At 32.3% G+C, this 27202-nt stretch overlaps 1 protein-coding gene and 1 long non-coding RNA gene across 9 annotated transcripts in view; one reads left to right on the forward strand and one right to left on the reverse strand.

The window, feature by feature from the left end:
* Window positions 1-303: 303 nt before the first annotated feature.
* The window catches only part of Tcjhe (juvenile hormone esterase), a 66901-nt gene continuing 40002 nt past the window's right edge, over window positions 304-27202 (reverse strand). For 6 of the 8 annotated variants that reach the window (XM_076404124.1, XM_076404125.1, XM_076404123.1 and 3 more), the window contains exons 2-11: window positions 20173-20406; window positions 16055-16201; window positions 12611-12779; window positions 10762-10947; window positions 8875-9077; window positions 8639-8813; window positions 3232-3425; window positions 1065-1227; window positions 856-985; window positions 304-533 (exon numbers count right to left, since the gene is read on the reverse strand). In XM_076404124.1, the coding sequence (XP_076260239.1) occupies window positions 326-533; window positions 856-985; window positions 1065-1227; window positions 3232-3425; window positions 8639-8813; window positions 8875-9077; window positions 10762-10947; window positions 12611-12779; window positions 16055-16201; window positions 20173-20382 (1785 nt within the window). In that variant the 5' untranslated portion in view covers window positions 20383-20406 and the 3' untranslated portion in view covers window positions 304-325. Of the gene's footprint in view, window positions 534-855; window positions 986-1064; window positions 1228-3231; window positions 3426-8638; window positions 8814-8874; window positions 9078-10761; window positions 10948-12610; window positions 12780-16054; window positions 16202-20172; window positions 20407-20479; window positions 20588-26163; window positions 26179-27202 lie in introns of those variants that run through there. The other 2 variants (XM_076404126.1, XM_076404127.1) reach the window with 2 other exon arrangements.
* On the forward strand, window positions 4907-5362 carry LOC143196449 (uncharacterized). Its single transcript, XR_013005746.1, has 2 exons — window positions 4907-4961; window positions 5023-5362. It is a non-coding gene; the product is annotated as an uncharacterized LOC143196449 (long non-coding RNA).

Raw genomic sequence — 27202 nt, forward strand, 5'->3', positions numbered from 1 at the left:
ACAAAGCTTCAATTACGTCGATATCAGAAGATTGTGCAGCCCAGAAAAGATGGTTGATGATGTTTGATGCTCCTAAAAGCACCAATAAACCTTTTCTGTTGTATGGGCTCATTATCATCTAAGATCATTGCAATGGTGATTGTGCTAGCCAAGGCAAATGTTTGATGATACCAAATCATTGTTGTATATAACAAATATTAAATTATTAGTAAGGTGGTTCAGTCATATCATATAAACTCATACATTTTCTTTTTAGTATAAATATAACTTAGTAAGTAGGAGGAAGAAGAAAAAAATAAAACATTGTGAAATAGTCATTTATAATTTAATGATTTTCTAAAATATCGACACTTTTCCAAAAGTTTATTCGGTCTTTGTAAAATGATTTAGAGCCCTTTATATCAATTCCGTCCTTGATATTTCCCGTTATATTCAACAGGTGAATCAGCCCTTGAATGTTCTCTTTATTGATGGCAGTGTCCAGAGGTTTCCAACTTGTCTTTTGGGTTTCATCATCTAGTAAATTTGGATTCCTAAAAACCATAAGTTATATTGTGATGAAAATTTAAAACGACAAGAAAGTAAATTCATTTGTGTGAATTTTTAGTAACTTGAAGACATTTTTACTGAAATATCGTTCAGATGCCTGCTAACAACTAAAGTTATTTTTGGGATATTCCAGCATAAGTTAAAGTCATGCAAACAAAGTGAAATGTGTAATTTCGTTTAAAAATAAATATAATATAGTTTTTATAATACAGAAAAGGTTTTTTGGATTTTGAAAGCTATTATGATCACTAGTATTGGAAACTTAAAGATGAGCTAGAAACTATCGATAATGAATATTTTCCTTACCCGTAAATAACAAAATTTGTCCACATTTCAACTATGTATTTACTCATGCATATATCTCTATCAGCCTCAAGTTTGTTAAAATATTTTGGAGTATAAAATAGGTAGAGCAGGTCATCACAATGTGAAGTGCCTGAAACATAATATGAAACATGTTTATTGTAATGAACTAATGAAAGAGATAAACTAAAGAAAATGAACAGAAGACTTACCCCAAGAAAAACTGATGTCGTTTGTGGTAAAAGAAAATACATCTCCATATGTATATTCACCTTTGTATTCGAAACTGTATAAATAAATCGGGTTGTGCTTATGGTAAAGATGGAGAAGCAGTGATTGATACAATGGATATATAAATGACCTATCTGAATAGACCTAAAACAAAAGTTTAAGAGATATTATTAGTAATTGCATTATTGGGTGTTGTTTAAGTATAAAAAGTAAGTAAAAAATTACCTTTGCATTTTATATAAAATAGTCTTACGTCATATATGAATGGTAATGCAGTTTGTTAGTCTTTAAATCTTATTGTTTATTTGGAGTAATATTAACCATTGTATTGTGGACTATCACGTCTGAGGTGATTAAGCTCAGTCTCTAAATAATCTCGAAAAGTTTTATTGTGAAAAAGACTTATTTTCTGATAGTTTTTACAACTTTCATTACTTCGTTTAATTTATATTGAGCTTATTGTTTTTTTTTTCCATGCTGATGGTGCGTTTTTCAGTCGCCATAGTTTCCACAAAAGTCTTGATAATTTATGCTATTTACTTCAGCGGCCTTATTATATACAAGTTATAGATATATAAGTTAGACAAAATATTCAAATTGCATTCTTGGCTGTTGTTTATGTGTAAAAAGTATGTTTAAAAGCTTTTCTACCATGTTAATTTTTAAATTTTGTTATGATTTACATCAACAACATCTGTTTATCATTAAGTTTTTCAATTTATCATTATTATTCCTGATAAGTAATAATTGTAACTATTCGTAAAATGGAATTTGCTGTCATGAAAAATAGTACCAATAGAAGCGTTTATTCTACAAAAGTTTGATTCCAAGATATTATAATAAGAGCGAAAGAAACAACGTCAATACTACTGTAATACAAAAGTAGGATTTTTAACTCAAATTCAAATATAAACAAACCGTATTCTCGCCCCTTCCAAGTCCTTTTTGGATAAGTCTTTTTCTATTCAGTTCGATTTCTTAATAGTCTTTAAAACATAATCTTTAAAACTTTATTTAGTTTAAATCCTTTTTAATCTCTCTAGTCGGCCCAAAATGGATGAATACTTTTCAAAAGTATGGCCCCAAACGGGATTTTTCAATTTACGGTATTCCCTAACGAATAGTCAGAAACAGAACAAAGCTAAATCAGGCAACATAGCTATTAGTAGAAAAGTAGCAAAGAATTAGTCATTTATGAAAAATCATCTATAAAATTATCGTTAAGAAAGAGTTACTCGGTCCATTATTGTGACTTCTTGAGACATATACCTTCATGCAACGTGATTTAGATCCTAAAAGAAGGCAAACTTGTAAATTAATCGTTACGTCCCTGAGTTGAAGGAATATATAGATGACCAGAATACTGCCAACTCAACAAGTATTAGTTAAATTAGTTATGTCCGCAATAGTTAATGATGTGTGTTTAATACCGGAAGACAATCTCATTATATAATTTTTGTGGATGACGTGGAAACAACTCTGATGAAGAAAATATTCTCTTTCAGGAAAATTTGACATAGAGTGCCAAGCAAGGTTATTTAAGACATATTATTGACATAATAGTGAAATTGCATTGAAGCTGTGAGCAATGTCAGGGATAATTTTGAAGATCTTCATTATTTCATCACTGGATCCATCCTAAGACATAAGCCGCTGGCCTGCAATAATGGAAGAATGATTTCATTTTAATACCATTAATAAAAATCCAGAAGTAAGGCAATAAAACATGGTGTAATGGCAAGTAAAGACTAAGAAATTGAGAAATATCATAGATATATTATTGCATTCAATGTTCATGTATTTAGGCATATTAAGTTAATTGATATAATGTAGTAGGACTTGTTGAATAGTGTTCATATAATTTAATTTTTGTAGTTGTTCTAACCTATTAAACTTATTTAACAACCTATTAAATATACATGACCAATAAATTAATATTAGATTTATTATCGTATAAAATGATTATTTAATTATTGAAACGTTATTTTTAATTTATAACAAATAATTTTAATTCCATATTAGCAAAATATATGTGAGTTGCTTGTCAAACTAATACAATATTGGATAAAACGAATAGTTATCATGTGTTAAAAAGCCTTTAGAATTTACGACCAAGAAACTTATAATTATATTAACATTCTTACTTACATCAATTAAACCTTGTATGCTGTTGGGATTGTTAATATCGATTTTATTTTGTCCTCCAAAATAAAAGTTCGATATGTTACTGTAGAGCGTTGTGGAATCGGTAGTACTAACAGTTAACGCAAGTAATGTGTTTGATATTTCTTCTACAAATTTGTTATTGAGGGCATTTCTGATGTTATCGTTACGAAGCAAATCTGAAAATAGAAATAATATTATACTGCAATCTATACAATTTTCCAACATAGTAGATTGTACCAGAGTGAATTCACGGTAGGGCAGAGTAGATGTAAAAAAATCACTTTTAAGGATATGTCGTCTGTGAAAATATTGAGATTATAATTAAATATATATTATTTATGTGAATATTAAGTACAGTAAAAAGAAATTCATAATTTTTTCAATAGATAGCGCTAATAAAATCACGTGCTGTAAAGGTACGATCGGTATACGCTAGATGGCATTAGAATGCTGACGTTGTAGCGACCGAGCTCTGGTGGACTAGTACTATGCGATTCCCGGCTATAAAAAACCACCACGACGACGTCTCTTTTTTACTAGGCGATTGTGTGGTAAGAATTTTGGCGGCCCCAGATAAACCCGAGAAAAACTCAGGTTATTCTGTTCCACCGCTAGAAGGAGTTCAGTGCTTACCGCTTCCAAATTGATAAAGTTTCTATCCCCTGGAAAATAAGGTATTATGCCTCGGTTTTCAGTTCCGTAGATTCCAATGGTCAGCCCAAATCCAGCACGCTATCGGCAAAGGCAATGGCGTGTAGAGTCTACTTTTCCTACTCCTCTTCAGAAAAAGTAAACACCCAATCTCCCATAAAGTGACTCTATTAAAATGCTAGTTTGTCCAGTCTGCCTCTTCGGAGCACAGGAGTGGTACAGGTACGTGTCTGAGACACAACTTGAACTGCTCCTGTTTCAATCCATGGTTTATGAGGAACGACAACCCTCACCTCGAATCAGGCATCCCGTTCGTGAAGAGTTTCACGAAGATTCTCAGAGTAAGGTTACCTTAGGCGGCTTAGAACACGGTAACAACTTGATACAATCCATACTCATCCACAAACCCCGGTAGATAGCCAACTACGAAAATACTGGGTTACGACTCTGTTGCCAGCAAAACACTTCTCTATCTCGAACCCAAAGCGACATCAGCAAAAGGCCATTTGGTTTTAGCTGGCTATTCTGGAATAAGAAAAAAACGTCTCTCTCTTTTCTCTACCCCTTGTAACAGTATCACTTCCGTAGCGCATCCGTACTTCCTTAACCAATGTAATATCTTATCAATTCTTCCATCGAACACATGTAGTATTTAAGATTTAAATAAAGAAGTTTTTATTCAGCCGGTGTTTTTTACTCCCATGCGAATTTCGTCCACAAAAATAGTAGTAAGTTTTCCGATAAACAGTCGTGTCGGCAGCAACACATTTCGACCGACAAAATGAACATTCCTACAATTGGTGGCCCGAAGTAATCGAAGTGCCTAATGGATAAACCAGCTCAACAGAATCCACTCAACAGGTACTCGATGAAGACTACAGATTCCGCCATGCATGACATCAACGCATGAATACCCTTGCACCACGAAATGGGACCATAGAACCAGATGGCTGCTGATCCCGAAAAACTCCTGACTAAGGTTGGATCCTCATTTCATAAATAGTCTCTGGGCGAATAATTACGTAATTGTGGGTGTGTGCAGAAACCTGCACCACATGGAGGTACGTTCCACGGTAACTCCACTAGGAGGGGAGTAATGTAGTGATCGCTGCAACCCTTTAGGCTACCACCATTATATCTACAATAAGTTCGAAGGTTGGCAACGCTGGTGGATTGGTACCATGCGGTTTCCGTCTATAAAAGACCACCACGAGGACGTCTCTTTCTTTTTTATCTACCCCTTGTATCAATACTACTTCCGTCCTTCCTTATCTTAACCTAATATCCTGTTCACCCTCTCGTCGAACATATGTATTATATAAGATAGAAATAAACAAGTTTATTTTCAGCCGGTATTTTGTGTTTGCCTGCGAATTCCTTCCACAGAAATAGTAGTGGTGTTCCGATAAACAATCGCATCGATAGCCACACATTCCGACCGACCAGATGAATATTCCTGCAACGTTTCGGACAAAAAAGTTTACTCGAGGGACTTAACTCAGTTTTGATTTAATTCACGTAAGCGAAATGTGCCTCAGCAAAGAGGAAAGTAACGCTAATATTCACATTTTATTTTTCTTCAAAGGCTAATGTGCAAAATACCATAGAACAGACCGACCAGATGAACATTCCTACAACGTTTCGGACAAAAAAGTTTACTCGAGGAACTTATCTCAGTTTTGATTTAACTCACGTAAGCAAAACGTGCCTCAGCAAAGAGGAAATAACGCTATAATTCACATTTTATTTTTCTTCAAAGGCTAATGTGCGAAATAGGTAACTGAGAATGTGATTATGGTTCCGATACTGTCAATTAATTTGTCAGCTAAACTCAGCTTTCGTTTCATTGAATCTCTTCCAGTTATTTCGGTGTCAAGTATATACCATGCTCTGGAAGAACAGTTGTTGAAAATTTCAATGGAATCATGGAAATGGCCTAGTTCAACCATCATACAGCACTAGGTATATGATCAAGGAGCTAATAATTTAAGCAAATTATATCTGGAATACTGGGAACAATGATCAATCGCTCATCAATCCAGGATTGACGACCAGGAAGGTTTTGCTATTGGTTTGTTGGGATTGGCAAGGAACCATGTACTTCAGTCGTGTACTATGAGTTGTGATTAACTGGACTGTTATTTGATATTGTGTGTTTCATAAAAATAACGTTAAAACACATATCGACAGCGACTGGTCAGAAGCTTCGGGTACTTGTTTTAGGGATTTTTATGCCGCCACCTTTTAATCCGAACCTGGCATCAAGCGGTTACTGTTTGCTCCCATCCATCTGATACTATTTTGATTCAATATCCGATTCTCTCCAAGAGAGGCTCCTGGAAATAAAATCTTCCAATATTTTTATAATATGTAAATTGGATCCTACGAGAGATGTAGAGAATAGAATTATTTTCCAAACGGCAATATATATATATATATATATATATATATATATATATATATATATATATATATATATATATACAACATTTATTTATTATAAATAAGATGTTGATCCACGACTTGCTTTTTACTGTCGGTTTTAAAAGTGTCCATAACGGTTCAATTATGTTTAGGTCTGGCCATTGACCATTGTGATGATCGGGTCATACATTCTTCCAGTTAACAAATATCTGGTAGACTACTCAGCCCTTCCATGAATGTTAGCTAGCTTTGTGGAACTCTCGTTGTACTGTTTTTAATCAAAACAGTATTACTCAAGTGAATGCTGATTTATGCTGGCATTTTTGCCACACTAGCTTTATGTTTTCTGGCCAGAATCTTTTTTAATGTTCATAGGTCTCTGTCAATTTACTTTAGGCCTCCTCCACAGTTACCGTTCGCCGATAATATTTTACCATACTTTGTGTATGCTGTCATTACCTTAGATACTGTTGCTCATAAAACACTAGACATATCGGCTGTCTTTGCTATATATGCTCTCGCTAACCGAATACCAACAATGTTTTCTCCTTCAAAGTCTTAGAAATCATATGTTCTCACTGTTTCACTGATCGCCGCCGTCGTCGAGCAAAGCGTATAATATACTGAAATATAACTCAAATAACTTGGCATGTAAACTGAGCAATACATACGTGATACATTATTTACATGGAAACAGTGTTGATAATATACAACAAGATATACTATATTACATAATTCTCATATTATTTTGCCTTTATATTGTTAAAATACGGTTTCCAATTAATTAGTTTGGTCCGCAGGATCCGCACCTTGTTTTATTAATTAGTAATATAGGTATAGTATTTTATTATTTATAATCCATTGATTTATTAGATGAGTCAATGACATTTGAATATTAATTAGAACGTTTCGCAAACATTGCTTTTTTCAACCACCAGTTAATCTAGTCGATAACGAATAATCCGGTCTTGCAATCATTTACTTCACCAAGAAGCTGAACAATGGTTGGATTCTTGGAACTTTTTAAAAGAGGACGAACTTTATCGAGGCTTACGCCCACGCATGCCGTGTGGATAATGTGGATAACGGTGAACATTATATAGGTGTAGGATACATATTGTTTGAAAGGTGCCAAAAATACCACTCTACTAAAGAAACTGTTACCAATTTAATTTATGTGTAATAAGAACCAACTAATTTACGAATATATTTTAGTTTGTTAAATCCAAAATAGGACAGTGTTTACTATAAAATATATATTAGTAATTTTGCCTTAAATTTAAAAAAAGATTAAATCTATATCTCACAGTCTATTTGCTATTGAAATTTTTAAAACAGATTTAATTTAAATGTTATAAGGACCAAGTAATTTACGATTATATTCGAATTTTACACACACGTCTAGACTCGTACGTAACATACTCGTACTATACGTTATAGCTTAGGAACAATATTAATGTCTCAATCAAAACATATATAAAGATTGCATAATCATTATATTACCAGGTATATTTGTGAATATAGTTTTTATGTAGTAACAACTCCCACTGCAACATTTGATAATAAAAGATATCGTTTAAATTTAATCGCTACATACTTTGGTCTGAAATAGCAACCATTTAAGTAGAACAAGTTTTGTAATTTTACAGTGGGGGACATTTATTAACAGGCCGTTATAAAATTAAAAACAGATTGATTAGACTAATGATGAGTGAGACATTCAATTATATAATTGGAAGTAGAACCATTTCAAAATCAATGAAATTGATTACTCTAATAGGTGACCCATCATAATGGGTCTCATCATAACTTATCAATAAAAAGTGAATAGAGTAATGTGTGTAACTACTTATCCTTAAAATAAAAATCGCGATTCAATAAAAATAGTTTTTAAAAATATGAAAAAACCATTAAATATTTTGAGGAAACGCGGAATATATTAAACACTGCTGATGTTAGAGTAATTTTGGATACTACTCGATGTAGTATTAATCCATAAATCTTGGTTGCAGATCATACTAGTCTAAATCAACCTACTCAATTATTGACAAGTTAGCAATATGGAGATTTATTTCAATAGGTATCAGATTTGTCTCTTGGTTAATGGAACTTCAAAGATAATTATTTTTTGCCATATTTTATGCATTTTACCATCAACTTATCAACGAGCATTAAATTTTCCAGTGGTATTCGAACACATTGAAACTCAATAAAGAAACGTGTAAACCAACGACTCAAATCAACTATAGTAAAATAAGATAATTAATATAAATAAATATCTAAATTTTAAACATGAATACTGTCCTGTACTTACTTGATACTTTCAATATGCCTTCATCTTTGACTACTCCTGTTATCCAAGGCACTTTCCGAAACATACCCTTTTTCAGGTATTCTCCAGGAGGTTGTATTAAAAATGGATTAGGATTTCTAACCGATTTCTTTTCTACAGTTGATGTATAGACAACTAATGGATCCGAAAAGAATCTCTAAAAAAATATAAAAATATATAAATTTATGTCACATGTGATATTTGCATCAATATTGTACTTTGAAATAATCCTGCGTCTTGAGAATTTCTTCAGCGGGTAAACCACGCAGGCATTCAATGATTTGTTTCGTCTCGGTTGTCTCGTTTCCGCAATTAGTGAACAATGCTTGATAAGAGGTTATCTGTTTTTGGTAGGTTTCATTAAAGAATGCCCAGGGGCCCAATACATTGCCACTCTGAGAAATCGCTTGGTGGAAAAGACCTTAAAATAAAGTAAAAGAACTGTAATCAGAAATATTTTGTCTGGTAATCAACAAATATTGGTAAAAAATAAATATAGACTGCGGAACCACTATTAAAGCATATTAGTTGAGAAGTAGACACTATCTCAGAGCTCTGGTTATGAAATAATCATGATTCATGAAAAATGGTGTTCGTCAGCCACGAAGTATATGCAACAATAGAAAGAGTAACAATAATATAATTATTATAACTTCAATAATACTGGTGAGAAGATGATCCAGATTTGTCGTAATAAAATTCCTATAATTCAGGGAAAATCGTATTGCAGGCTGGTAATGATTAGTGTGTAATGATGATTAATTATATATCAGTGTAATTTTTCAGAATATACATGAGCATTAGGTTAGAATGTATAAGTAGATATTTAATACTAATAGTTTTGCAAGAATGCAGCGACTAAAATAGTATGAATTTTGTGGCAAGGAAGATGTCTACAGGCAAACAGAAAAAAACTAAGGAAGATAGATATTAAAATGGGACACAGAAACGAAGGAAATAGGAACTAAACGTAAAAAGGCAAAAATGGTCTTTAATGAATGTAAAATACATTATTTGGATATTCAATTGTTAATTTTATATATTAAGCCTCCAGAAAATACCGCACTATGAAACAAAAACCGAGCATAGAACTCCACCTCATAGACGGAAAGGAGTTAAATGCAAATATAATAAAACACAGCCCTAACCTACAAACTATCGTGGCTGCTTAAATAACTGTAGCTGTAAAGTCCTTCGAAAATATATACATCAGTCTGTTCAAACTTATTTTGTAGATACGTTATCTAAATTTGTGACGTCAAAACATTGCAATGTTGCCCCATCAACTCTGAGTTTTAGTTCAGTTTGGCTTTGACATACAACAAAATTCTAATCTAAATAAAATAATTAAACAAAAATGTTATCAACTATAATTTCTTTTAACATTATAGTACGTCTAAAAACTACAGTTCATTATACATGATACACAATAGTTTATAGGTTAGAGTTATAACTTCTTATCACTATTGCTTTTAAGAATTTTGCATACGTCTGACAATTGAACGACCTTAGGCTCATTCGTTTACACGTTCGAACTAATCAGACAGCATGTCTCCTTTTAACTAAAATAAAATAAGAAGAAAAATATTGTATGATTTTGAAACGAATTTATAAATTGCGACAGGCAATACATCTTGATGACGTATGTACAAAAAAAATTGACTAGACTATATGTACTATTATGTTACATAAATTATATTTAATAACCTTATTTTTTTTTCATTATTTTATTTACATTTTTTTACATTACATTTAATTATTTTGTTTACCCAGAGTTGATATAAACCAAAACATAAATTTGATGCGGCAAGTTTGCTACATTGTGGCGTCATACATTTTGATAAGGCTCATTGGCTGTTCTATAGAAACGACTATACAAATACTAAAAGCTAATAAATGGTTAGCAAGTAATGGATTAGTTTTTTTTTTGAATTTCTACATAAATATGGAAAATGTGTTAATTTTATTACTAAATAAAATTAATGAATTGAACGAATAAAATTAATGGATTGAAATTATATTTATATATATATCAACATATTGAAAATTATTAATTAATTAGCTCCATTAAAATAATTAGTAAATATATTAATCAGTTTTTTTACCTTCCGATTCGGAACTCAATAAATGGAAATGTACACTGGCAGCCCCGGCACTCTGTCCAGCGATGGTGACTTTATTTTTGTCTCCACCAAAGTATTCGATGTTCCTTTGAACCCATTTCAGAGCTAATACTTGATCTTTGAACCCATAATTACCAGGAGCCTCGTCATCTAATGTTGTCAGAAAACCTGCACGTAAAATTGATTGCAATTAATACCGATGGCCAGCAATTTAACAAATTTCATTAATTAATATTATTAACCCACAATTAAACTATGTATATATGACACTAGGTATTTCATCTAGCTCTCGCCGAGTTCTTATACCTCTTAATAGTCTTTTATAATTTTTTAGGTTTTATTTAACAATAATCAAATGATTCAGCTATGGGTGTATAGTACGATAATCTTAAAGGAAGTCTGACATAACGCAGTTAAATATATCGATTTATTAACAGGTCTCGCGATTGGTAATAAGCTTCTTTTCATGTAGCACAATCTACAAGTCGTCGAAACAAAACAGTCGGTGTGATACTAATAACGTGGAATCTTATAGAAGAACGCAATGGTAAATTCTCAACCATAGCAATTATAACGTTTGAAAAACATCAGGCTACGATCCTGTCGACGTAATTCTCTTAAATCATCTACCATGCAAAGGAATCATTAGCCTAGTGAAAATATTCAATGCTTGGTTTAGACCTGAATATTTTCAAGGAAATAATTCTAAGTTAGCCTAAACCACTAAGGACCTCGTATAAAACTATGAGTCCCAGTAACCAGTAATTAACTAATACAAAAAATTAATAAACATAAAGTAAACTAATAAAAAGATCCTTTTGATCGGAATGAAAGAGTACGTGATCAACATAATGTTCAGCTACCAATTGGGATTCCGCACAGTTGGGCTGGCATAATGGACTGGCATATAAACTGAAGAAGTCACTACCGCATTCATATTAATACATATTCTTATCCTACTTCAACCGAAGAAGCTTGTTAAATATAACGGTGAATGTTCTGCTCTACACGAAATACGCTCAGCTATTTTTCAGGGCAGCATTCTAAGATCTGTTTTATTATTGATTTACGTTGAGGACTTTCCAACTAATGTGGACAACCGCAACCTACGCTAACGACATTGCTCTCCTGTCAATACGGATTTTTTTTTTCAAACTTCAATGCTATCTAAAGGAAATAAAGAAGAACTAGTGGAGAATAATGGCAAATCAATGCGAGTTCACTCATATAACTTACACAATCAGAAAAGGTACCCACCTATCCTACAAGAAGAACATGCTAAATATTTGGGTCCTGCACATCTTGACTAAGCATACACAGCTTGACAAGAAATTCCAAGTGACAAGTATTTATCAAGTTAAGTTAGCAGGTTATCAATTTGACTCAAATAATATGAAAAATTATGATAATTCAAGTATTAATTATGCCAATCTGTGCACACGACATTGAGGGGCGCAGTGAGCAACAATAACATCAAAATTTTAGAAAGATTTGAGAACACAGTATTAAGGAATATGTCCAGTATTCCCCAAAGCGCAAACTGAAAATAATCTTAAGTCATGCTATGCTAACTATATCAAGCTAGCAGCAGAGCCTAAGATATCACGAAACAGAAATGAGCTAGCACTAGGCCTAAGAAGTGGGAGGATAACAGCACATTTTCTGCACAATTAGGAGTCATGTAGATTACTACTTATAAAATTGGTGTTTGTATGCATAAATGCATTCCATGCATTCTACTACTATAAAAAATATTTCAGATAACTTCAGAATTTTTAACTTTGGAGTTAATTAATATCACAAAATTATATAAAAGGTATAGAAATCTTACCAAATACCCCTAACCGATAATTAAATGTAACGACTATAATGTCTTTATCCATTAAATAGTCTGGGCCGAGGTACGCTTTACCACTGTTCCCAGCAAAGTAACCTCCCCAGTGGATGAAAACCAAAACAGGTAACAGTTTGTTCTCGAACTTGTTATGTCGATATTCAACCTGAAAAGGTAGAAAAAATTATAAGTAAATTAATTATGAGACTTATTCAAGATAATAATTCGGAATCAAAACAATAAGCTAATGAGTGATATTCGCAATTCGTACTTCGCATAATATATTCGCGAAGGTCATCAACAACTGAAAATAGACATTATCTAATTTTTAACAATCCAAAAGATATCTGCTAAATTTCGAAAATACCTGCTTCACAAACGAAAGAAGGAAAAGTTTTCCTGTCAATGATTTAAAATATAATTTATTACAATATCCACCCTATTAGCTAAATTAGCACTGGGAGAAGTATTTTTAGCGGAATGAAGACGTAAAGGCAATGAAGGGGCCTTATTCATTCAGTGGCAGAATCCTTAATTTATGGAATCATTAATATAATGGTCTTCAGATTTAAATAAATAATATTTAATGATTTAAAAGTATAAAATCGTATTTTAATTTACAACATTAAAACTTATTGAACAACCTATTATACTGAGTTTAAGAAACTGCGGCTTTTAAGAAGAGAATTTCTAATTAAAAGTATTCTTAGGGCTTTTTAAATGAAGAATAGCCTTTTTATATATTGACATATTTTATATTTTATCACTGATGTTACCAATCATGAAATTATCAAAATATATCTGTTATTTTATTTCCCAATCAATAGGTTCTTGCTACTTCAAAGTTTCAAACACTTGCGACAAAAACACTGCAATACTGCTCGTGCTTTGTACAGAATTATAAATTAGTAACATCTACTAAGTGCTTGCATGTATTTTGATCGTTCTTTCATAAATGTAATCATTTCACAGATTATTATTCGAATATATTTCATCACTTTCTATATACTCTTTTATACTTTTTCTGACAACATGGCGATACTGTGTCCATGAAGCTATATTAGTTCAATTCGATTGCTACAGCGATTTAATCCTCAATTGAATTCAATCATATTTTCGCGCTTCTTCGCTTGCAGCTATCAGGGTTTCGAATCCATATTCTGACCAAGCTATGTACGTTGAACTAGTGTTAATCTACAGAACAAGTGATTATTAGAAGGCGCTAAGTCTGCTGTACACATTGGCTGTAACTGAACTTCCCGCTCAAGCTGCAACAGAAGATCCTTCGTATCTATTGTAACATGTGGCCGAGATTTATCATATAAGAGGACGAGTTTGCGTGTACTCCGCACTATTGCTGTTTTTTATGCAATACACACAGACGATGTTCAATTTGTTCAAATGACGTCTGTAGATAACAAGTCAATTGAAAAGTCCCCGGCCTACCATAGCAAAACACATGTTTTGGCAAAATTCGTTTTTTTTTATTCAACATCATTCCCTTCAAGGATGATACACTGATTATAGCGACTCTTTAACTTTTCATTACCATTTTTGTAGTACGATTTGTCCTTTGCTTCAAAATAGGCCCCAGTTTCGGTGACCACCTATTCTTTCGACGAAAATTTCTTCCCAGCGAGTATTCTTTTGAGATCTGTGAACTGGGAATAGTCCCTGGGGGCCAGATCTGGAGAATACGGCAGATGAGGAAGAAATTAGAAACCCAATTCATGGATTTTTGCCATCGTTTTCACTGACTTGTGACACAGTGCATTGTCTTGGTGAAGCAGCACTTCACTTCACTTTCTTTTTCTTCAAATGCGGCAGTTTTTCGGAGATTTCGTCCTTCAAACGGTCCAATGTAATAGCAATAGTCGCTGTTGATGGTTTCTCCTTTTTTCAAGGTAGTCAATGAAAATTATTGCATGCACATCTCAAAATACAGACGCCATAACCTTGACAGCCAACTTTTGCGTTTTCCCACGCTTTGGAGCGGGTTTATCGTGTGCAGTCTATTCGGATGACTCTTGATTGCATTTTGGAGTGAAATGCTAGAGCCATGTTTCATCCATTGTCACATATCGACGCAAAATTCGGGTTTATTACGCTTGGTCATCTTCAAACATTGTTTAAATCATCAACTCCTCATTGTTTTTGGTTAAAAGTAAGCTCGCGCGGCACCCACTTTCCACAGAGTTTTCTCATACCCCAATATTCGTGAATGATATGATGTGCACGTTAATTTGATATCTATAGAGTGTCTGCTATTTCATTCAATTTCAATTTACGGTCATTCAAAACCATTTTGTGGATTTTTTAGATGTTTTCGTCGGTAACAACTTCTTTTGGTCGTCCACTGCGTTCACCGTCTTCGGCGCTCATTTCGCCACATCTAAACTTAGCATACCAACTCTTGATAGTTGATTTTCCTGGGACAGTGGACGAAAACTTGGCATCAAGCAAAGTTTTTGCTTCATCTGTATTTTTTCCCTTCAAAAAGCAATATTTTATCAACACGCGAAATCGCTTTTTATCCATTTATTTCACAATTTTCTTCACTCAAAATGGTATAACGCACAAGCTAATGATCCGACAGATGTCAAACTTATGCACCCATCTTTTAAGGGTTAGGGATAACTAAAAAACATATCTGTTTAATTCTAGTAGGTCATCTATGTGTCGGGCCGGGGCTTTTCAATTGACCTCTTACCTGTATTAACTGTCTCATTCGGTTTCAATAGCTCGAAATAAACAACACCTTCCAAATCCCACCGTTTAAATATCGATGCATATGGTGGTTCTAGACTGATCCATAATTTATTGAGCTTGTGATTGTACATCCACTGCGTTCTGCATCATCTGCGTTCTGCATATGAGCACGTTTGAAGTAAGCAAATCCACGTTTTATTGCTGTTTCTGATGTAGAGGAGTCCTTATAACACTTTTCAGACCATTGCTCCGCTTGAACGATATTTTTCCCCATAAAAGAGCAGTGTAAAATTAAAACACGAAATTGTTTTTGATTCATTAATTTGAAATTAACAAAAGTAGTGTTACTCTTAGCATAATAACTCACAAACTTAAGAGTAGAATGTCATGAAATTTGAATGAAGCTTGAAGATTAGTAAAGAGAGTCTTGAAGGTTAGTAATATCTGAAGGAGCGTTGAACGCAATATAACTAGCGCCATCTATGTGTTAGGCCCGGGACAGACCCCGTGTTATGTTAGCTGAACAAAATTAAATGAAGAAACGCCTATAAAAGCTTTTGTATTCAACACTAAACTAAAATTAAACTATATTGTGTCATTTACAGAACAACATATAACGTTTGTAATATGATAACACAATATAGAAACCGCAGAAGTTTTTCTTAAACTTAGTATATTAATAAAATGTATTATTATTCAAAAACATATTAAAAACGTGTATATTATAATTACCTCCGGTGTATATACATTCAAATATAAACAATCTTCAGTTCCTTCTGTTGGTGGATTGTAAGTGACCAAATAGTCCCGCTGAATGCATACTGGTGTAACATTGGTTGCTTGCAATGGAAGTGTCCAAGAATCTGGCTCTTCAGGGGCCTAAAATAATGTTTATTTATGTATGAGACTGTGTGATATTCAGTAATGTTAAAACAGGATTGTTTTTGATATCAATTTCCAAGGTATAAACTTGTTTTTGTGCGATTTAATATATATGTTAGTGTCAATTATTCGTCATAAAGAATATATTATTTTACTCTAAACCAACAGTTTAATTGAAATTTAATCAACAGCTAGCGAACCATTGAAAAATTATTGCCAAAAAAAGAATGATTTCTATATATCTAATAGGTTATGTAGACAAACATAACTATTACATTTGGGATGTCAAGAGCCAACATGTGATGATAAAAAAGTCATTACATCTGCAAAAAGTAATTGTTGCTATCAATTTTATTGAAAATAATAGAGTAACATTAAATATTGTATATTAAAGAATCATTCGAACTATTTATTTTATTTGTTTACTATTTGAAAATTTATCACGCTTTGAGAATGGCTATTTTTGTCAAATTTTGATATTTCTATTCACAATTAGTCACAATTAGTTTGCTCGTTTTCGTGAGAAGATGTGAAGAGGGACCTGGCCCTGACCAGCTAAATCGTTAAAAAAGTTAATGAAATTCTTGAACATATCGAGGCAGACTAATATATATTATTCCGCAGGATCATCAAGGAGCTAAACATCGACCGCAAAACAGTTTTGACTATTTATACAAGATTTGATAACAAGAAAACTTGATATTCGGGTTTTACATGAATTAACAATAAAACGTTTCATGGTGGCACTTCCATTTGTGAATCTCTGCTAAAACGAAACAAAATTAAACAATATTTAAAATGAATGATTATGGGCTATAACAAGTGGATCACGTATAACAATAATGTGTGAATAAGATCATGGTCAAATGTTAAAGAAGTAATGTTAAAGGATTGGTATTCTTTTCGACAATCTACTGTTTATTGTTAATAAATAATTTGATCTTTGTATTTCTAATACTATTTGGTAAAATAACTATTCGAGAATAAAAGGTTTTAATAAGTTCTTAGTTCTTAAAAGGTCTCTATTATTATTAATTTCTTGTAATATATACCTTGCATTTACTGTTATTTTTACATTTATTGTTTGGTTTTATATTTTTATTTACTATAATCGTTGTCAATCGATAGCTAGTGTTCAGAAACATTTCTAACTTCTGAACCTACTAATATGGGTCTAAATATACTGCTGATAGTGTCGCAAGACTTGTGTGGCCTACCTGCCACAACCGTTCTAGTCTGAGTATTCTTTAGATCGTCTTTGTGATATCTTGATTTGAAATATTGCTTTATTCGGAACTGCTTGCTACTTCTACCCAATATGTCGATTTCGCATGTCATTCGACAGACATTTCTAAATCATGGCAATCTGCTTCTATTATTTCTTTCCTCAATTATGCACTGATTAATGAAAGTCATGTAGAAATTGAATTACTCGTAGTCGCATTTGAAATATCTCAAGCTTACAGATGTCAAATTATTACAGTGTCCAAATTTTGTGGCTATTCAAAAGGATTGGCAAAATGAGACTTTAAAGAAGCTGGATTTTAGTCTTGATTCGAACATTTCCTCTGCTCTATTCCGCACGACCTTAGAGAAAAAGAACTTTGCCGCTATTACTGATCCCAAATACTTCACTTGCCTTAATTGCATCCCGTTGATATTTACAATAGCAAGCGATCCGTCTATTGCCAATCGTTTGACTGTAATTCGAACTATATCATGGATAATGAATTGAATATTTATTGAAGACTTTATTCCCATTTTAAAAATGATCACCCCTCATAAGAATAACAATTTATTATAATGCCGGACCTAACTTTTAATAAATTTGGTTAATTTAATTAATTTAATTAAATTTTTAATTTTTTTGTACTGTAGTACCACTTTTCTAGATAATCTTATTTGTTTTTGTTTTAGCTTATTAGGAAAGTTGCAACCATATCAACGAAGGAGAACTTCATAAACTTAATATATTTTTTTGATTTTTAATTTACCGGTTTGGTTGGCGCAGTGGTCAAGGTGAAAGAACTGTCTTCCTACTGTTGCGATAGATGCGGGTTCGAATCCTGTTGGGGCATGGATATACTTTATGTTTGTGACTGTAATTTTAAATGTCTTTATAGGCAATAGTGAAAAATTCGACAAGGAATAACCATCCCAGTCATGCAAGTAACTATGCTAGGTAAAGCCGGATGTCTTCTGGGATGGTCTCTAAATTGGTCAGTGGTCAGTCGGTAGGCTCAATTTCGAGGATCGTGGTTCGGAACTCACGTTAAATAGTAAGTCCATTCCAGATAAATCCTCATTGGTAAAAATAAATTTTAAAATATATATAAAAAGGTGTTAATTTCATAATTTTTGTTTAATTTATCATTTTGTGATTAATGTATGTGATCTTAATGTGATCTTTAAATATTAAGATATGATTGAAAAATTAGTAATAAAAATATTATTTGTTTTTTATTAATACGTAAAAATCCGGTCTGTAGATGGTATTAGAAAAAACTAAATAGATAACTAGTTCTCTCTTCGTTGTTGAAAAACTTCTTCGATAGCTCTCTTAGTGGACTGCCATTGGAGCCTTTTTATTTGATTACTGTTACCAATTCACTTTGTGTACTGGTTGGTGCTGGCATTGTATTTATATTAATAACAATTTAAGTTAACCAAGGCGATCTTTAACATGAGTCTTTCTATCTAGTCTTCTTGACCCTGAGCTCTCAAATTATCGGGAATCGAATTTAAGTGAACGAGTGAAAGAGTACTAGAACATATTGTTTCGTCCAATTTAAGGTGGAATGTATGTCACGCCTACTCCGAAAGTATACTGCATTTTCCAATCACTTTTTCTTCTAGCTAACGGTCAATTATAAAGATTTTTCCATATAGTAAATAAGCCAGAGGCCACGTAGTGGTTACAAAACCTGAAACTCATATTACCGACCGACAATATGCCGGAGAGCTAGATATAGCTGAAATTTATAGGCTGTATAATAGATAGATTATACTGGATACTGGCGTATTCATGAATATTCCCGAATAGACGTCAAAATATGGGGTATTAATGTAAACTACTTTTAGAATTCGTTGGCCTTGATTTATGATTAACTTAAATAATGACTTTCCTTCTAGAATTATTGAATTATTTGCTACTTAATTAAGTTAATCATCGAACTCTTAAAATAGAATTTCCGACAATCCTGACTTTTGCTATTTCATTTGAAGGAATCTGCATTTGAAGTCCATGACACACTTTGAAAACGAATGGTGATATTGTTCTGTCATTTTCCAATTATCGTTTTTAGTTTCAACTATTTTAAACTAGTGATTTTGTTGTATATAACAAAGAATGGAGTGAAGAACAAGAAAAGTTTGAAGACATTGGACAAAACCCACTTCAAACGCCCAAAAAACTTTCGGAATAGCGTAGCAGTTAGTGTGCTAATTGTAAATTTACTGGATATACCTTTTGGAACCCTTTCAATACTGGTGTTTCATTGTTTGTCAGCTAAAATACAAGATTTTTCTGTGGCATATGGTGACTGATATTGAATGGTAGATCTACTGTGACAGATTATCAAGAATCGAATTTAAATGAAAGAGTGAATGAGTATTAGAACATCTGGTTTTGTTGTATTTAAATACATTCCTTAACGCCTACTCCAAAAGTATACTGCATTTTCAAATCACTTTCACTTCTAGCTAAAGGATAATTATAATGGTTTTCTATATCACAAATAAGCCACAGGCCACGTAGTGATCCAATACCTGACCAAATTACAATACTGGCCGACAATATGCCGGAGAGACAAAAATACCACCATAAAGCTATAAATTTGCAGATATTGTAAAAGCGGTATTTTGGGAAATTACTATTAACATTTTACAAACATAATTAACAATTTTAGTCATTTATCTCTCCCACTTCCTTAATATTAGACTAAAATATCCCTTTAATTATAACTTACGGCAAACCTGAGTGGTCCAACAGGTGGTTTAGCAAACGGGATTCCGGTAAAAGATTGGTAGTACCTTCCATATCTGGATAGTTCTCGCTGTCCTTGAACTGGACCATAGACTGTTTTAACTATCGGTGTTTTCAGTGAAATGGAACTTACGCAGATGCACAAGGATATCATCACAAAACCAAAAACCACGGTTTTCCCATCATTGTGCATGATTTGTATGATTTCTCAATGATCCTAAAAAGTACAAATACTTAATTAGATTTAGCTAAAAATAGTCGACGTTCAACTAGATATAATTTAATAGTACCCGTAGTTGACGCTGTAATTAATTAATATTACAACTGCAATAGAATCGATGTTCTAAAAGTAAATATTGTGCAGTTGACGAAAACGTTTAGTAACGTACGGTAATGTTTAAACAAAAACATGTCTATTTACTTATATCCATCGATTAATTGCATCTTTGGTTTTAAACAATTAAAAATAAATCTAATTATGTTTGCCACATGTCTGCATTGAGTCACGGATTATACAGAGTCCGATAAAATTATCGTAACTTTTTTAAATCGTTCGTCTGTGTCGATTTATTGTGCAATAATTATCTTTAAACAATTCATCTTTTATATTATGCAAATTTTATTATATCAATAATAATAGTATAGAATCTGTCATCTGTTTTTTGTTTTTATAATATCACTCAAACTACAACTCTTGCTCTATTTTTGAATTACTACAATTTTATTTAAGGGAGTATATAGTGACTATAAAACAATTTTGAAAGATATACAAAAGATAGTGATACTGTTCATTAAATCGCATCGGGTACCCTTGTAACCAACTTCATGCAGAACCCTCACTGACAGGTTTCACTTTTCAGTATGTATCATTTTGTCGAAATGTGAACAAGACATATATTTAGTGCGTTGAAAATGTCTGAATTTGTATGGACTAAATCATATATGCGGAAAGTTTCGCTTTTTTACATCATTTTGATGAAAAAGGGACCTGAAGGCCACCCAATGCTGTATGAAGCGCATGGTAACTGTGCTTCATCGATTTCAACATGTGAATACAGTTTCGACATTTCAGAAATGGATATTTTGACACCGAAGACAAAGCGCGCTCTGGAGAGCCAAAAAAATTGAAGACGTGAACTTGTGAACTTGAAGGTATTATTTGATCGGTGTAATCGGTGTAAAACGCAAAAAGAATACGCAGAATTGTTGGGAGTAACCCAAGAGACCATTTTCAGTTAATTAAAGAGCATAGGAAAAACCCAAAAGGTTGAATATTTTGTGCAGATATATTGAAAGGCGTTTGGTCATGTCTCAAATGCGGTTTCAACGGCAAAATTGGAAAGGTTTTGTTGCACCTTATTGTTACTGGTGATAAAAAGTAGATCCATTACAATAGTCCAAAACGAGAGAAAATATGAAGAATACCAAATGGTTATTCATCAACATCAACGGCCGAACCAAATGTCCGTTACTCCGAGCAAATGCTCTGTATTTGGTGGGATGAGCTTCACGTGGTATACTATAAGCTGCTAAATCCTAATGCAGTCATTAATGCGGATCTCTATCAACCACTATGCTCGAAAACCACCTTCCATCATTATTGAAGCATATACTAAAGTTAATCATGGAACAGTCAAATTGAATTTTCGACAATCCTTACTTTGTGAAGAAATCTGCAAATCAAATCCATGAAATACTTTTAAAAACACGTGGTGACCTCGTTCTGTCGTTTCCCAATTGTCGGTTTTGGTTAGAGCAATTTTAAGGAAGGACAAAAAAGATTTGAAGAAATTGGACCAAAACCCACTTCAAACACCCAAAAAACTTTCTGGATAGCATAGCAGTAAATGAATCAACTATTTGCTGATGTTTGAGGGTGCTGGGCAAGATTCAGAAGGAGGAAAAATAAGGTTTCATTGTTTGTTAGATAAAATACTTTTTTATTTTTCTGTGGCATATGGTTATTTTTCTTGACAATTCCAAGTGCAAGAAGTCATAAGTTAGTTTCGGTTCGTCCACATCGTCTTTCTCTGCATATGGTGGGATGATCACCGAGAAGTAATGTACTACGAAGTCATAAAAACGAATGAAATTGTTATTACTGTTTTCTATCAACCACAACTGTAAAAAATAAATGACAGATAAATAGCTTTTTACTGACTTTTTATTAAATATATTACACAATGTATTTTAATGTTTATGAAATAATTTATCAAAAAAGTGTAAATTTAAGCCACAATAAAAATGCAAAATGCGACGGAATTCTAAAATAAACAGAAAACTTTTCTGTATAAGACAAAACCCGAAACCATATTGGTAAAACGAACTGAAATCCTTGAACTAAGATGACCATCTTAAGTGCAAAATATATTGTTTACAACAGTAATTTATTACAAGTCTAAACAAAATCACACCTTTATTCAAGTAAACCATCTACTTCAATATTCATCAAAATAGATTTAATTTGTCTTATTAATTTTAAATAACCACAAGTAATATTATCGGAGTTTTATTCGCATTACAAAATTAAAATCTTAAATATAAGGACACATTCAATGTTACAAAACTTGTTGCACATATATTTACAAACCGAAAAATCCCGTTTGGTCTGGGTGAAGGTTCTAGTAATCGTCCGTAAATATTAATATTTTTATTGCAAATTGACTCATCATATTAAATTTACCTCAAACAGATTATTTGACTCCATTTTATCTAGAATTTTCACGACAGGAATACTAATTGAAATCTCTAATTGTGTCATTATGTTCGAACCAAAGTTCATCCAAGTCCAAATCGTCTAACAATAGTTACAATGAGGTTCTAAAACTATTCCTATTCTAAAACTCAATACAACGAAAACAATCACTACATGTGCGTTTAGGAAAATTTTATTTGTTTACGTAGCAAGACGAAAATTAGTCTGGAAGATTTCTCAGCTACGCGTTTTTATTAGTATTATAGCATTATCTTAGAAATTGTTTTTAGGATAATTTTATGTTTACAAAAGTTTGTTGAGGTAATATAATTATATATTACTTAATAGAAAAAATGAGCAGCAGACAATACCAAAAATGTATATGTTACAGTGTGCTGGAGATAATGTAGCGATTAAACTACAAGATAAGAAAGGAAATAATAGAATATTATGAGAAAAATATACACAGGGTGTAGCAGATTAACCAAATAAGGAGAGAGCGCAATATATTACCTCACTGTTTTTCTCACTCTTGGGAGTAAATATCAGTCAGGACAGTTAATGAAAACTTATAAAATGTGGATTAAGTCTACTAGGGAAATCACACAATGAACAATTCAAGCGTCTAAAACTTTACCTCATAGACGATGTGGAGAAGAGTTTATTGTAAATATAATAAGGATATAAATACAACCCAACAAGCTGGCCAGGTTGGCGCAGTGGTATAGGTGACAGGACGGACCTCCTACTGTTACAATAGTCGCGGGTTCGAATCCTGCTGAGGCATCTTTGTGATTGTTTAACATTTGTGGTTGTCCTTAGGCAAGAGTGCAAAATCCGCAAGGAAAATGATCCCAGTAACGCCAGTAACCAGGCTAGGTAAGACAGGATGTCTTCTGGGATTATCTCCAAGTTGGTCACTCACCAATCGGTGGGCTTAATGACGAGAAACGTGATTAAATAGTAGGCCCAGACCAGATATACCCTAGGTGGTGGTAAAAAGGAGACTATAAAATTATATAAAAAAAACATTAAAACAAAGCATTATATATCTGCTCCAAAGAGTTATATAAACCGAGAGAAATAATAGATCACAAAGCTCCAAATCTTAAGTTATCAATTTATTTCACAATTTCTGTTAAATACATCTTATAGTTACACTCCGGTTCATGTCATTGCTAAAAGCTGCAAGGGACATTTTAGTAGTGTTCTCTTCCACACAAAATAATATAGTAATCAAACAAAAAAACAGATCGTTATTACCTAACACCCATATTGTTTTAGACAATGTCTGCATACACTCATAAAAACCCTATATGCAAGAATTTTGTATATATCTCAATTATAAAAATATGAAAATATTTAATTAAAATTAATTTTCTTAAAACAGGATAATAATTATATTAAAAAAATTGGAACTCATACAGAGACATTATTGGCATTGTGAAATGCTGCTTTTTGATGAATAAACGATAAAACAATTTAATTAATTATTGGCAGTAAATATATTTCAACTAATAATTAAATTTAGTTGTTTGTATTAAGCTTTATTATCAAGCTTGATGTAGATTAAGATAAAAATCAATGACAAGAAAAGCTCTTATTTAAAAATATTCAATCAAAAAAAGATTCATTTTCATATAAAATAAATATTGATCAATTATTAAATGAGTCTCATCCAATTTCTAAAGGATCAATAAATATTTCGATACCTTTTAATGTTAAACGAACAGGTGAAAAACAAATATTAGTTAATTTGAATTGTTTAGATTAGTTGTAGTGTCCTAAGGCAACAGGTGGGTTGCGACAATGTTTTCTTTGTTTAATTAGTTCCGAGTATGTCTTGTCCTTTAATGTATATGCAGACGGATTAAGGGTTTAATTTATTATCTAATTTAGGTATTAGCAGAAAACAAGTTATTAGGTGTGAACATTATGTGTAAAACCATTATTTATATACGTGAAAGCGAAACAGAGATAGGGCATAAGGGACACGGAATCTTTAGCTTTTATCAAGCAGGCACCAACCATACTTAACAAAATTTAAAACTTATAGAAGAACTTCACACAATAGTCATAATCTTACCAACTTATTAACCTCTAAAATAGAGATGCAAATTTAATTGAAAGAATGAGGTAATGATAAAGATAACATAATGTTTATTATATTTTGTTGCTCCGAAATAATTTGTTTGTAATATTTAATAAGCGTGTGGTGTAAGATATAATGCTGCATGCTAAACAATCACCGTCGACATATAAAAACAAAATTTTTTGGAGATAGTGAACAAGTATTGTGTACATTATAATTCTTATTTTGTTTCATGTATTAAACACGTAAAGTCCATTAAAACATCTAACTGACACAAAACAGCTAAATATCACACAGGATTATTGAAGTGTATTAAGAATCTTGAATTTTTAAATACACGGGGATATTTAATTTAGTTATTTTGATATCAATTTATAGTTAACGCAAAAATGAAAACAGGAAGTATTACAACAAACTGGCTAAAATGGAGGTAATATTAAATGTTATTAACAAGGAATACTGACGATTATGAAAATTATTTTACTATTTTTGATCCAAATTTAAAAAGTTAACTAAAAACAACTCGTCTACACAAAGAAAACCGCTCTAAATCCTCTTGTAACCCAATAAAGTCGCTCAAATGTTAGCGTAGATTTTGGTCAACAAAACGGACTATAAACATCTACGTTTCCATGTTTACAAAGTTAAATGTTACAGTTCTCATACCTCTTAAAAAGGTACATCCCCTCAGGCAATATCTCTTGTGGTCGTAAACATATTTACATTTTGATAAAACACAATTTTAAGCTCCCAAAGTATAGTCTCTCTGATAAAATCCAAGCTTATTTGAGCTATTTTCCCATATAAATATGACACAGGCATTGATATCCGTGCTCAGAAAGGAGTGAGACTCTACCTAATAGATCGATTCGCTGATCTATCAATCCGTTTGTATAAGACCATTGAAACTGCCAGGAAGACGAAAAGCCCGTTGTTGCTTATTAAGATGGAATCTAATGTTTTGCTTATAATAAATAGATGAACTGATATATCGATTGTGAGGAAAGGAATCTGAAACAATGCTTAGTTTGTTATATTATGTTTAGCTGCTATACATGTAGACCGCATTGATCAAGATCTTTCTGAATATCTAGGAATTAAATAATCCAGAAATAAAAAAGAAACATCGTATATAATGTGCATTTTCAAATAATAATAATAAATAATAAATAATCTTTGAAAATCACCTAAATTTGATTTAAGTCGTATTAAGTTTTCCAGCAGCAACCTTCCTTGTCTAAGAGACGTTCCCTATCGGACTTGTGTGAAGGGTACCAAATGCCATTCTGACTCAGAGTAGTGGTGGACAACGTCCAGTTTGGTTAGGTAGGTATGTCAACCACGGCGTACGTGATATAGACTTTAACATCCTGATACCACCTGCATATTTGTTATTTATATATTTGATTAAAAAAATAGGGAGTTATTTATACAGAAACACACAGACAGAAGGACGAAAAAATTGAATTGGTTCTGCAATCTCTTAAAACTTAGCTGAAATTATAACATTTTTAACATATATATTGAAGAGATATATTGCCGTTGATGTTTGCCCTTATTATTGACTTAAATGACAGAAAGTGACTTATAGAAAACTGTATATACAGATTGGTGAATAGTGCAGATGAACTTTAATTTAAGTGTCTTTCAACATATTTGTGTCACAATGGGTAGTAATTTTACAGAAAATATATAATTAGATAAAAATTAACACTCAAGGGAGTTTTTGAAATGAAGAGTCCAGATCTCAAGTGAAAAGAGGACCTTCTCTGTCTCTCTCCCCTGGACTTGGCCAACAGGAAACGATATTTAGTATTAAAATAATTAAATGACCCAATAGAAGATCAAATGACATGATGTTGTCCATGTAAAAAATATGTGCCTAAAAAGATAGTTATGTAGTGATGCGATTGTAGAATGGAAATAGAGAATATTCTGAAAGAAGTTTTGAAGGATTAAGTACACTATTCTCGCGTCATACAATGAAGGTCGCCTAATTTAATTTCATTCATCGCACTCATTTTAATATAGATAAATAGCCATACTTGTAACTAAACTAAACTAAATAACTAAACAACAATGGCAAGATAATCAAATTTCAACAAATAGAGAAAGAAAAAGAAAAATTTAGAAAACTAACTTGAATTAAGGATATTTTATTGTTTAAGATCATATACACAAACACACAAATGTGTTCCAATTACTTATTGCCATCACATTATATTG

Source organism: Rhynchophorus ferrugineus, unplaced genomic scaffold, assembly GCF_030347505.1.
Source record: "Rhynchophorus ferrugineus isolate W39M unplaced genomic scaffold, kcgeb_rfMv2 rfM4, whole genome shotgun sequence".
Classification (NCBI taxonomy): Eukaryota; Metazoa; Arthropoda; class Insecta; order Coleoptera; family Curculionidae; genus Rhynchophorus; species Rhynchophorus ferrugineus.